The 17,378-nt window shown below is 43.9% G+C and overlaps 1 protein-coding gene across 1 annotated transcript in view; it reads right to left on the bottom strand.

Annotated features, from left to right (window-relative positions):
• The window catches only part of MTCL1 (microtubule crosslinking factor 1), a 56,639-nt gene that overhangs the window by 22,522 nt on the left and 16,739 nt on the right, over positions 1 to 17,378 (bottom strand). Inside the window, exons 5-8 of the mRNA XM_008591130.1 lie at positions 13,392 to 13,514; positions 10,073 to 10,303; positions 8,693 to 8,890; positions 608 to 775 (exon numbers count right to left, since the gene is read on the bottom strand). Coding sequence (XP_008589352.1) covers positions 608 to 775; positions 8,693 to 8,890; positions 10,073 to 10,303; positions 13,392 to 13,514 — 720 coding nt within the window. The remainder of the gene's footprint in view (positions 1 to 607; positions 776 to 8,692; positions 8,891 to 10,072; positions 10,304 to 13,391; positions 13,515 to 17,378) is intronic.

Genomic DNA, 17,378 nt, shown 5'->3' with positions numbered 1-17,378 from the left:
CTGAGGAAAAACGCTTAGAAAAGGGTGCTCTGGCTACATCAGATCTGTACTGCTGTGGGGGGCTGTGGGGGGGTGAGTAGGAACCCCGGGTCCTCCTCCCACTCTGGCCTAAGTGGCTCTGGGATCTGAGACCAGCAAGCTGCTTCTGGGCCTCGGTCTCCTTTGCTGTAAATAAGTAGACTGAAATTGATTGGACTTCTAGGGCATGCGGTGGAGGGTCGACAAGTTCTTTTCAATATTTTGGAAAATCCAGAGAAAAGCTGCGTTTACCTTTTTCAGACATCACTGGACCACAGCTGCATCTGCTCTGCTTCCTTCTAGAACTATGTCAGACAAGTAAGATGGGAACCTCACACTGGCCATTCTCACATGGGGCTCAGTACAACCTCACTTAAAATGAGGAATGGGAATGTAAAATTGCTGCCTGGTGGAGGCGTGATTCAGACTCAGGACAAGAAATACAAGGGGCTGTGGAGAGGTTGGGCGCTTTAAGAAGAGACACAAGGGGCCGCCCCCTCCTTTCTCCTGGACCAGGGCACCGTGGATCTGGATCTAAGTGCACTGCTCCCCACCTATCCTGGGTGTAGAGAGTCCGTGGGGCAGGTACCTGTTCCAGGCGGCACTTGAGCATGGCCCATTCCACATCCCAGGTGGCCTTGTCGCTGGCATACTGCTGCTGCAGCCGCCGCCGGGCCAGCTGGTCTTCCCGCAGCTCCGTGTGCAGGTTCTCCAGCAGGGCCCTGAGGGCAGCGAACAGCTGCTGGTTTTCCGCCACCTGCAGGAACACTGAGTCAGGCACTGCCACCGCCTTTTCGGATATTCTTTGGGTTGGAAGAGGAGGGTCTGGCCATCAAGGTGGTGCCATGCTGTTTCTCAGGTGCCAATGGCAGTGGGGACAGGGCAGGTTGGGGTCTGCAGTTAGGGGGAGAGAGCGAGAGGTTCCCCATTTCTGGCCCTTAGTCTCCTGGGGCTGAGACTGAGGGCCTGTCTGATCAGGAGGAAGGCTGCCCTGGAGCCAGTGCAGCTGCGTTAGGAGGCCAGACCTTGGGCTGGCACTGGGGAACCAGGGGCAGAACTACTCTGGGCCCTGGTGAGCCAAAGCAAGGACGCCGCAGAAGGCCAGTCAGCCTGAAGCCAGAGCTGCCAGGACACTTGGGGTGACTTCAGGTGTCCAGAGCTCTGAGTCTGGCTGACCAGGCTGTTATGGGGTGCAGATGTGACAAGATACACATGCTTACCTACGCTTGTGCTGTCATTCTAGCACCAGCTATTGAACTAGAAGGGAATTACTAAGAGCCAGGTGACTCTTACAAACAGGATACTCATACTCCAACTTGTAGTTACTAAGAGGTCATGTATATAACAAGCATGGCTATTGGGGGTGGGGGACTTTTGATGTTTAATAATTAAAGCCAAAGGTGCAATGCTTCATCTGTTCATGAAGGCTTGGTTGTGGTGCACTGAGATGGACTTACTTACCCCACCCTCCTGCCTTTTGGTACTGTGCACATGGTTTGCTGATCTCATGAAAAACTACTGCCCCTGCTCATTTATCTTGTGCCTGTCCACCCTCTCTGCCTCCGCCCCCACACTATAAGTATCCAGGGACAGACAAGCCTGACCCGACCTCACATTTCCATGTCTGGCACAATCCTTGGCTCGTGGTAAGCACACAACATGTCTGGCAAATGAAGAATGGACTTTTATTACTAATCCGCTTATACTTAAAAGATTTTATATTTTCTAAAACTTGCCCAGCCCTTTGAAGGCAAATTTCAAAACCATGATTTCTATCTTAGTATGTTTCAACAAGGGAATAATATCAGAAAGATTTGTCCAGATGAATGACACACACTGGATCAATTATGGACCTAGGTAAATGGATCTCAGGGCATGCCTGTTGTGCATCAACGAAGCAGGAGGAATAAAGGCTCTCTAAGCCATGCTGGATGCAGATAAACTCTCCTATGGGAAGACAAAGCCCCCACACTTGGCAAACGTCTCCTGCCTGGCTCAGTGACCACACTGGGCCTCGGCTCAGGTTCCATGCAATCAGTCTTCACTCAGTCACGCTTCTGAAACCACCTAGTCAACCCACTGACATGCACGAATGGTATGTTTATGCATACGGGAAGAATCTAGGATACTGTGGGTATATGTTTGGATTTAAATAAAGTTGGATTAGAAAAGAAAAGAGTCTTTAACACGAGCAGATTTGTTAAACACCATAGTTATCCCCATAATTTAAATGTTATAATATTAGATACAGTAGACTTTTGATGGAGTAGAAAGTCCTATTTGTTAGCATTTATTATAGCTCTTTGATTTCTCTCACCTTGAATACCAATTTTTATTTTAATAACACTGGGACAAAAGGTATTAAGGGTACAATTCCACTAACATTTTAAAAACTCAGCAGATAACCTATTGTCTACAAATCTTACACATTCTTCACCACTATACTCAAGGAGATGCCCGTGAAATGTGTGAAGCTGCAGCAAATGCAGAAGTATCTAAAAACTATATAAGTGCAGCTGAGCGAGAGGAGGTGCCACATACTCTTTTAGAAACACACATCTTCATACAGAATATGTTTGCTGAGAAATTTTATGGTAATATATTTGGTATTTTCACCTTTGGATTTTAAGTGAAGAAAAATCACCACTTTTGAGTCAAGAGTATTTCAAGCATAAAATAACAGTAATACTTTTTGCCCAGTCTTTGGAATACTCAATTAATTTTCACTGAAGAGAAAGCAGAAAACCGCGTAATGCATTCTATGTGTGATCAACAGCTATCTCTGAATCCTGTGCTGCTTTTAGCCCATATACCACACAACTGCTAATAATATTAGAATCAGAATTCTAATTTAGAGTCTCTTTGCAAATTGAAAATTTGGTTTCTCTGGAAGCAAGTACTTTTAGGCATTAGCAGATATCAGATTCAATAAAATTAAGCCTTAATGTTTTTATGCACATTTGGGTCACAGTAATCAACATGATACTCTGCTATACCAGGATAGTATTAATCATGAAATGAGCTCCAAAACTGCTTTGGGATGAAGGTGGCCAGTGGGAGCAAGAGAATCCAGACAGCCAGTGCTACTGGTACCAGTTGTCAGAATCACCCAGGAGCACTGTGTGTGTGGCAGGAAGCCAGAGCAACTTCTGCCATTAGGGCACAACCACCAGAATGAATGTCTGTGTCAGAATTTCTAAAGACCCAGAATGAGCCATAGATTGACATGATTCTTCTATATGACTTTTGTACATATGCAAAAAAATAGAAACAATAATAACCAATATTAATTGTTTCCTGTGGGCCAGGGGTGTACTAAATTACTCATCTACATGACCGTTTGTATTCCACGTCAGTCCTGGGTTCCCCATTTCCCAGAGGAGGACTACAGCTTGGAGCAGCTGAGGGGCTGTTGGGGTACTGCCATTAAGGAAGTGAGAGCCCAGACTGCAATCCAGGTCTGTCCCCCTCTCGGGCCAGACAAACCAAGCCAGGAATATTTGAATTCTGACATTGTACCCTGCTGAGGCTTTTTTTTTAAAACCTTGCCTTTGAGAAACCATTTAATCTCTTTGAAACTAATTTTGTCTCCTTTATCAAGGTTAGTAAGCCATCCTGAAAGAATGCCTAAAAGTTACTTTTCTCACTTTTTCTCCTGGCGGTGGCCCTTGCTGGGCTATGTTCTGGGTAAAAAGATGACCCAAATCAAGAATGAAATTAAGATTCTGGTCCATTTAGAGGTCTTTACGCTACAAGTCTTCTTGGATACAAAGCTTTCTGAACTTTTCATGCCAGAAGCCCAGCTATACAACATTTTAGCTTGTACATTTGTTAAGCATAGGTCAGTTTCAACTCAAAAACCCAACTTATCAATTTCTTGAGAGATGAGCTGGTTGGTTTTCTAGCAAAGATGCAGGATAAAAACTGCTCCACTGTTTTCTTCTCCTCAGTCTATTGGCATGTCAGCCCTTCTGAAATTGAGATCTGGAGCTTTTTTGTGCTATAAAGTGTCAAACTTTAAAACAGGTTCAAGATGATCCTTCAGCCAATCAGACTGCTATCCAAGTATACACTAAATAGTATTAACAGAAAATTAAGAGGAAGTTTATGGAAAATATATCAAGATATTTGTAATGTGATGTCAGCTATTTTTCAAAATCATTCTTGCCTAAAAATATTTCTAAGACATGTGCATCAGGTGAAATCACAACTCTGTGAAAGAGCTAAACGACCATCAACTACTTGGCTTGCATCAGAGCCATTAACTTTGGAGACAGGTTTAATCTAATCTAAAGCTGGAACAGATATATAGACCTGCTGCTATAGGATGACTTACAGAAAGCCAGCCTCAAAATAGAGGTGATGCCTTCCACCTCCTATTTATTCAGGCTGTTTGACATAGGCAGGGAATTCCAGAATGCTCTAGCAGGGGCTCCTGACCCCCAACACATGCAGGCACAGTTCCTGTTTGATACACATAGGAGGGGCCTCCTGCAGCATTTAATGAAAGTAGCTCCACTATCAGCAGGAGTCCCGAGACAAGTGCGTTACTGTGAGATCAGCCAGAAATGATACATTCACACATCCAGCAACATTTTTATAAGCCATCTGTCATTCTTCATTGTTACATTCAGATTAATTTTAAGATTCTTTTCTATAACCATTACCATCCCTACAGATAAAAGAGAATGTGCCATTGAAGTCTGGCCCTGAAAATATAATCTATGATGGATGTTTATGGGAATGACAGATTCACTTACACACAGAAGTCATTTGCCCTCTGGCTGAGAGTGCGTCAGTTGGTCTGTCCAGGAAGGCTTTGTGCCTTCCATCTCCATTATTTTCACTAAGAGCTTTCCAAGAACAAATACAATTGTGTGAAAGAATTAATGAGGCATGTATTTAATAAGTTATAAACAGAGTTATCAGCCCAAAGGCTTAAGAAACCAGGGCAGGTCCAATGAAATCAGGCGGCCATTCAGGAAGCAGTCACTCATCAGCGGGGCTGACAGCTGCTTTATGCACTCTGGAAGGGACGTGGAGAACGGCTGTGGTTAACTCTGGGAGGCAGGCTGGGGTGTGGAGAGTCCCTTCATTAAACACCCTCTGATGCACGTGAGTTTTTACCTCACACATTTGCTATTTTCAGAGTAACCCAAACAACAACAACAAAAACGCAGCAGAGACAAAATGTTTCACAGTCAGAAGCTCTGGTCTGGTTCCTTTTATATTAAGAGTAGAGTGTCTCAGTTGAGGCTATAAAGCTGCCAAACCAAGCCATGGTACGACACACAGCTAAAATGTCCAAGCTCTGCAGGCTCAGGAGAAGAGCTTTCTTGTTATAGAAAACAACACAAAAAGCCAAGTGGCTTTTTTTCAGCTTTGATGTGCAAGCCTCATCTGGCCAAGGTGTTCTTTCTAGAAGTTTTTTCATCTTGGGCAAAGCAGAAAGGTGGGCAGCCTGGAAAGCCAGAAAGCAAGACTGCTATCCCCTGGGTGAGTCCAAGCCCAGAAAGTCCAGGGAGCCAAAGGCTCTGTAGAGAAGAAAGGCTGACTTGTAGGGCAGCCCTTGAAGCCCCTAATGCTATCGATGAACCCTAGACAAGGGACAAGGGTCTAGGGGAGTAGATTATATTCAGTCCTGAGACTCCTCAGTGACTGGCAGCAGGTGAAGACAAAGACAAATATGACATGTCCTTTAGCCCTTGCTATGAATTTTCTAAGAGGGTCTTCACACTTATACTCAATTGTTTTAATGAAGAGTATTAGGTCACATCCCTGAATGAAGAAGTACCTTCTCTTGTAGTAATTAATTGAATGCCAGGAAGACTAGGTAATGGGACCACAGGGTCATAATTTCGGCACCGTTAATCACTAGTATTAAAAAAAAAACCTGATGTCGGGAATTACTAATAAGTATAAAATACATAAGCAGCCTTAGGAATGCTGGCCTCGACCACAGGGTCATAATTTCGGCACCGTTAATCACTAGTATTAAAAAAACCCTGATGTCGGGAATTACTAATAAGTATAAAATACATAAGCAGCCTTAGGAATGCTGGCCTCAAATGCTCACATGGCACTGAGTGTCTTGAAGCTGCAGGAGAAGCAGGCAACTCACCAGCCAGCTGGGCAGAATACAAGCGCAGGCCACGCTCAAGAACAGCCAGGTCGCTGTCACCAGGTCACATAACTAACAATCAGGAGACAGGGAATGGGGCAGAGCCAAACGTTTGCCAACCTGAAGAGTTTTTATGAACTATCCCCAAGGTTAGTTGGTACATTTTTTTTTTTTTTTTTTTTACCTCTTTGGACATGACACATGTTGCCATCTATTGTGTTTAACTGTGAGAATGTCTAATACGACACAAAACAAAGACCAAGGCCTGAGACACTTTGCTTGAGAATTTATCCTTTGGAAAGCAGTCTGGCCACATTTTGCTGCTGCTTATCAGCTGGTGAGGTTCTCAGGGTTTCTGGCAAGGCCCTGGCTCTGAGCACCAGCTCTGGAAGACACATGCCCTGGCTTTTGCAGCCAGGCTGCCTTGCTAATACCCACACCACTAAAGGAGAGGAGAATCTAATGGAGAATGTCTACTCAGTGAGCCAGCTGTCACTTACAGTAGAGCTCATGGAAGACACATGCCCTGGCTTTTGCAGCCAGGCTGCCTTGCTAATACCCACACCACTAAAGGCGAGGAGAATCTAATGGAGAATGTCTACTCAGTGAGCCAGCTGTCACTTACAGTAGAGCTCATTAATCTGTCCTCGGACGGATGACATTGTGCATACAGAGCTCCACCTTAACTCCTGTGGACACACAGGTGCAGTGAAAGGCTGACCCGGTTCTGTCTGTCTGGACCCTACCCTGTTCCCCCCATGTGCTTTTACCACTCACTGGATGGAGTGGAAATTTACAAAGCCATCTCCACTTTTAAGGGGAATTGCTAAAAATTAGTGTTGGAAGGACTGAGAGGCAAAGGAAAATGACATTAGAATACGCTGAATGTGAGGCTGCAGCTGAGGGACTTCACATTAATTCCACCCCAAGGGTAGTATTTTCCATGACTGTTGTTTAGAAAACCAGATGTATTACATTTTTTTCCTTTTCCAAAGCTCTTGGATGCACACATAGGAAACACCCAACACGTGGTCTTAGATACAGCATGTTTATGTCTAAATGGCAATCAAGGAATACTATTTTACTTAATCATGGATAGTTTATAGGATTGATTTACATCATCTCTTTTAAAAATAATATATATAATTTATTATAATATAATATTATAAGTTTACTAACTTGTAGATTTTAAAGTATTATTGGCAAAGGAACATTTTAGTTTCTAACTAGATCATTGCTGGAAAACTCATTCCATGACTTAAAATCTCCCCATGGACAATAGCCTAATGACACACTTCCTAATGACTGTGAGGAAGAGTTCCTTTGGAAGTATAATCTCCTTCTTGAGACATACCATTCAGGGAAAATGAAGGATGGATGGATGTATGTAGAAAACAGCTGCTTAGATGTGAAAATCTGATTCATATATATAGAGAAAGCAGCTGGCAGAGGACCCACATCTCCCCTCAGCCGCGCTCAGAATATTGCCACTTCTCTCACCTGGATCTGAGCCAAAGCTCTGATGACAGCCTCTCCCACTTGTGGGGCTGGGCTGAGGCAAGCTGGCAGCTGCAGTGTCCAGCACACAGGGAGTGCCCACAAGTGTCTATGACTGAGAGGCTGGCACCGCGCCCAGAGTACTGCTGTGCCTGTGTCCACCCAGCCCTGTGCCCTCTCCCCAGAGCACAGGCATCCAGCCGGAGGCCTCCGAGAAGCGGAGTAGGGTTAGAAGGGATGCAGAAAGCTAGGAGAGGGAAAGATTTTATACAGGGTCCCTCTCAGGACCTCAGTACTCCAAAATCCACGGTAGCTGCCAATTTGTATAAAAATGCAAAAAAGTTGGATGCTATCAGTAGTATATTTTGGTTTATCAAGCAGGGTCTATTTCTGTGGTATATGGCAACACTAATAATTACTTAATCACAGTGAAATCCCACCTCTCTTCATATATGCTTTCATTTTTTCAAAGTGTCATCCAATATTTTTATTTGAGGCATTATGTTCCAAGTGGGCCAAAGAGAACATAAAATACTTTATATGTGTTTGGGGATTTACAAAAATACTTGTTCTTTTCTCCTTATATATCATGTGGTCAAACTACTGATGTTGCCTATGGCTATTTGGCTAAACATCACAAAAAAGCCCCAAAGTTCTTTTCCTAGCCCTGATGAGAGCACTGCACTCAGTACTCCATCTTCCTTGGACCAATGGTCAACCTTTAAAAGACCACAGATGAGTCTACAGGATACTTTCCTTTTTCCTTCTGAGGTAAACTCACTGGCTCCGAGGGGACACACTCAATTGATCTGATCCCACTATGGTCCTTACTTAAATGGCCAAGACAAATGAATTAATGGGCTGACAGTGAAATGAAAAGCCTAATGATGGGATTTCTAGCAAAAATCCAGCATCATAAACAGTAACAGGTGCCCCTAGTTAGGCAGAAGGGTTTTCTGCTACCTGGACCACCTGCACTTGAGAGATGACATAAAGGTGGATCGGGAGTCTCCTCTCCCAGGTGTGGGTAGAACGGGCTTGGATCTAGGCACCCACCTGCTTGTGGAGCTGTCCCCCGTCCACAGTCTGCAGTCGTGAGCCGTGGTCGCCGACCTGCACCAGGGAGTGTGGGGAATGCTCCCCCATCAGAAAGCCACAGCCTCGATCACCATCATTTTGGTCTGGTCCGTCCACCTGGTAGCCCCCCTGGACCCCAAGCTCACCAAGCCCAGGGGCGGTCTCTGGATGCTCAGCCTGAAACCAGCAGGAGATGAAGGTCACAGCTTCACCAAATCATTTTGCTGCACAGCCTGATATTTATTGTTTGAGGATAACTACCTGCTCTGTGGATTATCAAGTCCTTTACCTCTCAGTCCTTTCCTCTAATATGCTCATTCTGCCACTTCACTCACTGGTACTTGCTCCATTTAATTAGCAAAGGGTAGATGCTCAATCAATTAAAATGGATTAGTGAGAAATTTTACTATGAATGAACTAGTATTGCTTACTGTGGATTTATAAATTGGAGGTGGAGGAACACCAGAGTATTGATCAACAGGAAACTTTTTAACTATTTCTTGGCTTTGCCTAACAATGGTTTTCTATGTCATGGATAGTTGGAAGCTGGTTGAATGAATTTTTGAAGACTTTCTTTACTTTGAGGAAAGAGAATCACCATATCTTCCTATTCATAGGATGACTTAAAATTACATACACAGTTCACTAGAGTGAAAAGCAGACAAGAGGTCTTTGAGGGCTAAAAGAAAATCAACTATTCACAATGCCTTGAAGCAGCTGACCAGGTAGCCAGGGGTGTGCTGTACACGAGTGGCTCCAGCCCTATGATCCTCAGAAAGCAAGGCCAGGAAGGAGGCTGCAAAGCTAGAGGTCACTCTGACTTAATCAATAAAAGCCAATCAGAAAGCAAATAATTCTATCTTGGTTATGAATCTGGGAATTGAGACATAAGAGGAAGAACATATGTAAGTTTCAGAGGTGGCAAAGTGACCCATCCAAAACTTAGGAGAGACCCTTCTAGGACTGTATGAGGAGAACGGGCTCCAGCATCTAGGATCACAAACTAAAATGGAAGGAAGAGCAAAGATTTTCGAAGCAGATTTTACAAGCCAGCAAGGCTGAATGAGATGGTAAAGGACCTCAGTATGATCACTTTAATGAACCAGTAAATCAGCAACAAAAGAGATGGCAGCAAAGCTTTGCTGCAGATTGGAGCTGCAGACCAGGATACTCTTCAAGGTCAAGGGACAAGGAACTCTTGGTTTTGTATGTAACTGGGCAAGCCATTACATTTCCATTGCTTGGACTGAAACTGATGAAATAATCTAAAATAATAGAACATGACTGTGTTCAGGATTGGGGGGGAAGCAGTGTCTGAACATCAAGAGCAAAACGGACGCAAATGAAACGTGTATGTACCTCAGTGAAATCCTCTCCTTCCTCCTCCATCTGCTTCCCTTGCCGCCAGTGTTTCAGCAGCCACCTGAGTTTGACGTAGAAGAGGAAGATGTTCTGCTTCAAGGACCGGAGCTCCTGCTGCATCAGATTCTTCTCATCACTCCAGGTTCGCTCATGGAGGGTGTTTTGCAAAGCCAGGCTGTGCATTTCTAGTTCTTTCCACCTCAAGGCATAGAGGTGCTCCTCCTCCATCTTAAGCGGGATAAAAGAGAAAGTGTGACAAGCAGCAATCCAAATTTGCCACCCAAAACAAACTGAGTCTCTGCAAAATGCCACTCAGTTTATAGCACATTGCATGTGGGATGTGAAACACAGAAGACCCCCAGTTTAGTTTGATTAACAACTTGAGATGTTTACTATTTACAAAACCTCACGAGTTTTGTGCTTTAAAAGCAAGTACTATTTCAAAGTGAGGTATTATATAATAACTTTTCATGGTTAAGACTGTCATGGTGTTTTGAGATGTCTCTAAACTTCAGGAAAATTGTTTCTTGGATGTATGGTTTACAGCTGATTTGAATTTCATTTAAGTAAATTCCATTTCCCCCTGTACATGGACTTGGCACATGACAACTGTAAAGAAAAAATAAGTGGAAATCCTTCCCCTTTACTTCCTGAATCCCCTAGTGTCCCCCATCCCCTGATTGGAAGTGGACCCCAAGCTGATGGAGAGTGAGCAGTCGGGCAGAAGGAATTCTTTTCTGATGTGCAGGACTTGGCTGCACACAATGGTAGGTAAGTTTGATAACCCATTTCCACCCTCAAGACTCAAAACATTCCTATTAGATATGTGTATCTTTTAGGGAAATAAAAGTGTTGCTGAAAAAGAAATGTCTTCCCTCTTGACATTATGTTTCTGTTATTTAAACACTCATATAGGCACTATTCCAAGCAACAATTATCATCAATACTAACTAAGAAAAAGAGTGTGGATAAGATCTTATTTGGCAGATAAGGGCACAAGAATAAAACCTACAGTAGCTAATGTGATATATGGGATCAAAGCTCTGTCTTCCATAGAACAAAAAAAGGGTCAGAATGCCAGCCTCACCGATTCCAACTGAACTCTCCTAATTTAACGCTCCCTCATATGCCAAAAGCCAAGGCAGCAATTTTTTTACCCCTAAAGAACTAGATTAATTCTCAGAAACCATAACAATAAGACCATGGCTGCCTGAGGGCAATACCAACACGGCCGATGTTCTTGCTAAAGGCCAGTGAAAGGAGCGGCTCTGGAGAGGCCTGCGGATCTGAGCAACACCTTGCATGGCCGCTGTCATGATACCTAATCTGTCTGGACTTCAGGCTGAAATAACAGGACAACAGTTTTATTCCTCATCTCAGTGGCCCCAGAGTCCCACCACTGGTTCTCCCCCATGGACACAAGGATGGGACAAGCAGGACGGGGCAGCCTGGCGACTGCAAATCTGACCTCTGTGAGTTGCAGGCAGTGCTTCCTTAGCCAAATGCTGCGTGAAGAGACCACGCGGCCCTTGCTGGGCTGCTGCGGAGGTGCGACAAGGCACAGTGTGCACGCGGGGAGGAGTGTTCTCTTGTCTCTTCATCTGCAGCACCTCATCTGCAGCACCGTGCAGGCCCTCCTGGAAATGCTCCCTCCCGGCTGGCTCTCTGACTTCCCTCCACTGCCTTCTCTGCTTCTTTCTGGTCCATGGCTCCAAGCGCTTCACAAAGTCTCAGAGCTCAGTCCTCTGCCCTCTGGGGACACGTTCCCTTCCCCTCTGACCAAGCCTGGGGGAACCTCCCCACCTCCAAAGCCTCTTTAACACACTCCTTTCTGTGAGTCCACGTATGAAGACCATGGAACCCTGCCATTTGTTATCAGCATCTCCAGCAATGAATTCACATTTCAAACAATTTTAGGTGTAATGCAAAAATAATTTTTTAATTACTTAGGAATTTATCTTTCAAGTAATATGAAATTATTTTCATTTGGTAATGGCATGTAAAACTAGACCTATAAATGAAACATTTAAGCAGGGTGTGCATCTAGTGGTAGAGGTCGGCAGAGAATAGTTAGGCCCTTGCTTCCAGCTGTGACCTCCCTAAGCTGCAGTGTGCAGAAGGCACGTCCTTAATCAGTTTGTGACCCAGTTAGAGCACATGGCCACAGTCAACATGGGGACTTATGTACAGCACACACTGCTTGCCCAAAATAAGTCTTGGATATACCCAATATCTTATTTTATCTTATTTTAATATCACGCACTTAAAACCCCATGGTGCCCTATTCAAGGTCAACTGCTTTGTTTGGTTTTAAAGATCCGGCTATCTTCAAGAACAAATATAAGGGGGGGTCTATCAGTGATGGCAATTCTGAACCTAGATACCTGTTTGCAACTTAATTAGATGCCTGGTGGCAGGGACTGGACTGTCCTCAGGGGGCCTGGGGCAAGAAGTGCCTGCATCTGCAAATCCCTTCTACTAGCAACTCTGGGAAAGAATTCTGTGGATAAAAGACAATTAGCCAGTAATAGGTTATGCTAAAATACAGTCCATGGGTTCCGCATCCATGGATTCAACCAACTGCAGATCAAAAATACTTGGGGAAAAGAAAGAAGGATGGTTGCGTCCGCATTGAACACATATAGACGTTTTTTCTTGTTACTGTGCCCTAAACAATACAGATTAAAAACTATTTGCATAATATTTACATTGTATTAGGTATTAGAAGCAATCTAGAGATGATTTAAAGTATATGGGATGATGTGGTGGGTTATAGGCAAATACTAGCCATTTATGTCAGGGACTTGAGCATCTGCTGGTTTTGGTATCTGCAGGGGGTCCTGGAACCAATCCCCCTAGATACCGAGGGACGAGTGTAACTAGCAGTTAATCAAGCTACAGCTCAATTAGTGGCAGTTTTTTGAAGATAACTGTTTTGACTAAGTTGATGTTTCTATCAGAAAATTCACCTGACATTGACAAAAGTGACCTGCACTTTCCTGTGCAGCTGCATTTAAGGCCTGTATTTTACATTAGTGTGCTAGTCGGAATGGCTGCTGGAAAGTTCAGATCAGACATGAGGAAGACCTTCCTGAGACCCCAATGCAGATATTGAAAAGCATGCTACAGAGCAGAAAGGCAGGCCGCTATCTTTACGGGGCATCTGAGAGGGGCAGCTTGACTGGGGGACTTTGCCACATGCCTGTGAATCCAGCCACCTGTACACACACGGAGTTCTTGTGAAACGCATCCTGACATTCTCCTCACAGGCTCTCAGCCCAAGAAGCAGTCGTGGTGAAATCTGTTGAATATTTACCTTACGGATCTTGTCTGTAAAGGTCTCTGTCTCCTCTTGACGCAGTCTGGCCGCCTGCGCGAGCTGACCCTGTAGCTCTTCTATCGATACACTCTGCTCGGGTAAAACGGGGGGGCCCCTGAGCTGATCAGTGGGATAAAGGAAGGGGTTTAGTGGAAATGAGACTTCTGCCTGAGGTGACAACGCAGGACAGACATCCGCACAAGCCAGGACACACAGGGAGTGATAGAGCACGTGCGGCGGCTGCAGCTGTGGAGACTGTGGCCCTGGGACTCCTTGCAGGGGGAGGCTCACCACCTGAGCCCGGGCTTCTGGGCTCCACAGCTCCCACGCTACCCAGTGAAGGACAACTCCACCTGCCCTTCTTCTCAGCTAGGAGGCCAGGTGGGGAAGCAAGTGCCTGTCACTGGAACTTCACCCACCACGACCACACAGCAGGCTGAGAGAAGGAAGCCAGGGAACACCAGAGCTGGTTTTGCTACCACAGCAGCTTCTGGATGGTTTCAAAATGCACCAGGGGCGACCAGAGCTTGGCGATTACATCTGGGTTGGGCATGATCACCTATCACACAGTGGGCATCTTGGACTCATTCTGAGTTATATGGGGTCTTTCTGGGTTGTATAATTAATTGGTTCATATGCTTTCTTATTATGGTTTTTCCTGTCCACCCGAGGGTGCCTCTCTTTTATCCTGGTAGTCTGATCCTGGGTGCTCTGGGAGCCTGGGGTGGAGCCCCTTCAATTAGACCGATGGTTTCAACTGCATGTGTTGCCTAAGGGGACTCATTCAAAGGCCTACTTATTACACTTTAGGTTAAAAAATAGGTAAAGGAATCTGTATTATTTTTATTGGTAAAGTCTATCTTTTATGCCTTTTATGTCCAAATGGCAATGATAGAGGGCTCAGAGTCACTACTTTTGAAGTAAAATGTATTTTTTAGAGATGGAAACACTGTTATACTAAAAATCTCAGGGATTATTACAATTTAAGCATGGCATTTTACCCACTGGTTTATGCTACTTGAGCATAAGTGATTTATAAAACTGGGAATTAGAGTGGATTTCTGTAATAAAAAATGTGCTATTTCCCTAGTTCATTCTGATGACCTTTGACTAGCTGTTACTTCTTACTGAGAACACTGTTTGTCCTAATCTGAAGTTACCTGCATTGTCTCATGAGTGAAGATCATACCCTACAACAGGAAATGCAGAAAATAACAGAGCAGAGCCCTTTCCTCGGCATAGAGGATAACAGAGAGAGTTTACAGAAGAATGGAGATAGAGAAAACTAGAGACACTGGGGATTCGCCAACTTTGGTATAAAATTTTGAAAACTAGAGATTTAAACTCACCCTTCTTTCAAGAAACCCAAGAACTTCTGGAACATTAAACGCTTCTGTGATTTGCTAGTTCTTAGAAACTATTAACATTATAGGGTTTTTAAAATATGTATTAAGTAGTATTTCAGGCTTACTTTGAAAAGAGGCATTTCTCTACAAGTTCAATTTACCCAATTTTTCATTTCTGCAAGTTTTAATTTCATTGTTTTTTAAATAAGCATGGTCTTTTACAGTAGTGACTTACTATTTTCTCATGTTTGCTTGCTTTTAATAGTTTTTTTGAACACTTATTTTATAGTGTCTACCTGATATTACCTGAAGGTCCTGGAGTTCAAAACTGCAGTTTGCTGTGTCTGCCAACTTTTGCTTCTGGTGGATGTTTTTTACTTGTGTGTTTGAGGTTTTGCACTGTGAATCCATCTTCAAGGGGTGGCTATCAGATCTCATGTGTGACCTGGGTTGAAAATGTGCCTCCAGATTGGTTCTGTGTTTGCAGAAGCCAGCAACATCACATACATTCCTTTCCTTGAGGATTCCTGGACCAAATAGGTAACATCAATTCAAAAGCCTGCTCTGGTGAGAGGACCAGCTGTAGCTCCTCCTCCTGGACCAGAGCCCATGCTGGGGGGACAAATGTCCTTGTTGCCTCCCTCCCTGCAGGACCAGTAGGCAGATGTTTTTCCTGCTTGTTAATTTCTTTCCCTGCCAGTGTTGGCCCCAAGGCCCTGTCTCCTGTTCCCCTGGAGCTATTGAAACTCAAATCTCCTTGAGTTTTGGCAACTATCCCCGTAATCCACCCAACTAAAGGCCACAGATAGTGCTCTGATTTTTAATTCTGAAGTCAATTCCAACCCTTGAAGATTTCCCTAACTTTCTTGGATTCAGCTATATGTTTGAAAGGATATTTTATATTTGATGCAGCATTCTATTCAAAATATTTATGGAGCACCTACAGTGCTAGGCATAGGCACTGTCCAGAACACTGAGGATATAGCAGTAAATAAAGCTGCCAAAACCCCTGCCCTCAGGGGCTTCCCTTCTGGCGTTTTAGGTGTTTTGTACAGGAATGTTTGCAAGTCACCTAGGCCACTCTACTGCTAGCTTTGCTTTACAAATACACATTATACACTTAAAATGTGAAAATCTTCCCATATTTTAATTAGGTACTAATTGGATGCTAGCCAAAAGCTTTGTATTATTAGATGTTAAAATGGATGTCCTGATCAAGCTTATATTTAAGAAGAGCGGAGATCTACTTTGGTTTCTATATATTACACTATTTAGTTTGATTTTAATCTTACTAAATTATGTATATATACACACACATACATTATATACACACACGTTATTTTTATTGTAAACAAATATATGAGCCTCATACTCCAGCATCATTTGATTAAAAATGTGCTCTTCTGTTTGAACCACACCTTTGAAGGGTCACAGAAAAGGATGCTTGAGGTCCCATGAGGTTGTTCATCTGGGGCATTTGATGTCCTACAGGTGCTCCAGTGTCATCTGCATAGACTATTGCCTGGTCAACAGCAGAAACTTCTAGATCCTCCTGATCTATTAGAAGTTTCGTTTTCTTCTATTGTACATTTTTGCTAATAGAATATTAAAACTCCTACAGACAAATAACTGCTCCTAGCCGGGATGCCAATGTCACTCCAGTGTCACAAAGAACAAAATACAGTCTATGGCAAAAGTTTTAGTCTAGAATCATTAGAAGTACTGCCACACAACTGCATACAATCACAGACATTTGGAGAAAGTTGTCACATGACACATACATTTCCTCCAGAAAAATAAATACTTTCCTTTATCACCAAATCCCCAAAGATTTGACTCTAAAAACCACCTTTGGGCCCGAGTGCGGCGCTGGGAGTGCAGCATCGCTCCTGCCGCAGGTTCGGATCCTATATAGGGATGGCCGGTGCGCTCACTGGCTGAGCGCGGTGCGGCTGGTCACAAAACAAAAAACAAACAAACAAAAAAACCATCCTTTGCTCACTTATCTAAGATTCTTATTATACATCAAACAACTTCATCTTGCTCTCTGTTAAGGCAATTTATTTAAACAAATTCCATCCTCACTGTTTCTGAGGCTATGGAGACATTCATTTTCACACCTCCACCAACCTTCCCCTGTGTTAGTTTTCTGGAGCCATTGCCATGTCTTCCCCCACAGAGTTGTGTCCCATGCTGATTTACGCTGCTAATTTCCTGAATACCTCCAGAGAAAGTAACTGATAAATTACCTTCTGCACTTAAAGAAGATAACTTCACTACCTCAACAAACAAAAAAAGAAATGCTGTTCATCAGACTCACTATACTGGCTAGCAGTGCTTCTTACACTAGGACTCTATTCTATCTCCACTACCATGACTCCATTTTCTGGTGAGTTCCATTTGGTCCTGGTCAGTTTTGTCACCACTTCTTTCAAAAGTGGTATAGGGGCCGATTCCGTGGTGCACTCGGGAGAGTGCGGCACTGGGAGCACAGCAGCACTCCCGCCGCGGGTTCGGATCCTATATAGGGATGGCCGGGGCGCTCACTGGCTGAGTGCGGTGCGGGTGTCACCAAGGGTTGCGATTCCCTTACCGGTCACGAAAAAAGACAAAAAAAAAAAAAAAAAGAAAGAAAAAG

Source organism: Galeopterus variegatus, unplaced genomic scaffold (genome assembly GCF_000696425.1).
Source record: "Galeopterus variegatus unplaced genomic scaffold, G_variegatus-3.0.2 Scaffold6681, whole genome shotgun sequence".
NCBI classification, from domain to species: Eukaryota; Metazoa; Chordata; class Mammalia; order Dermoptera; family Cynocephalidae; genus Galeopterus; species Galeopterus variegatus.
This window is presented reverse-complemented; position numbering and strand designations above follow the sequence as displayed.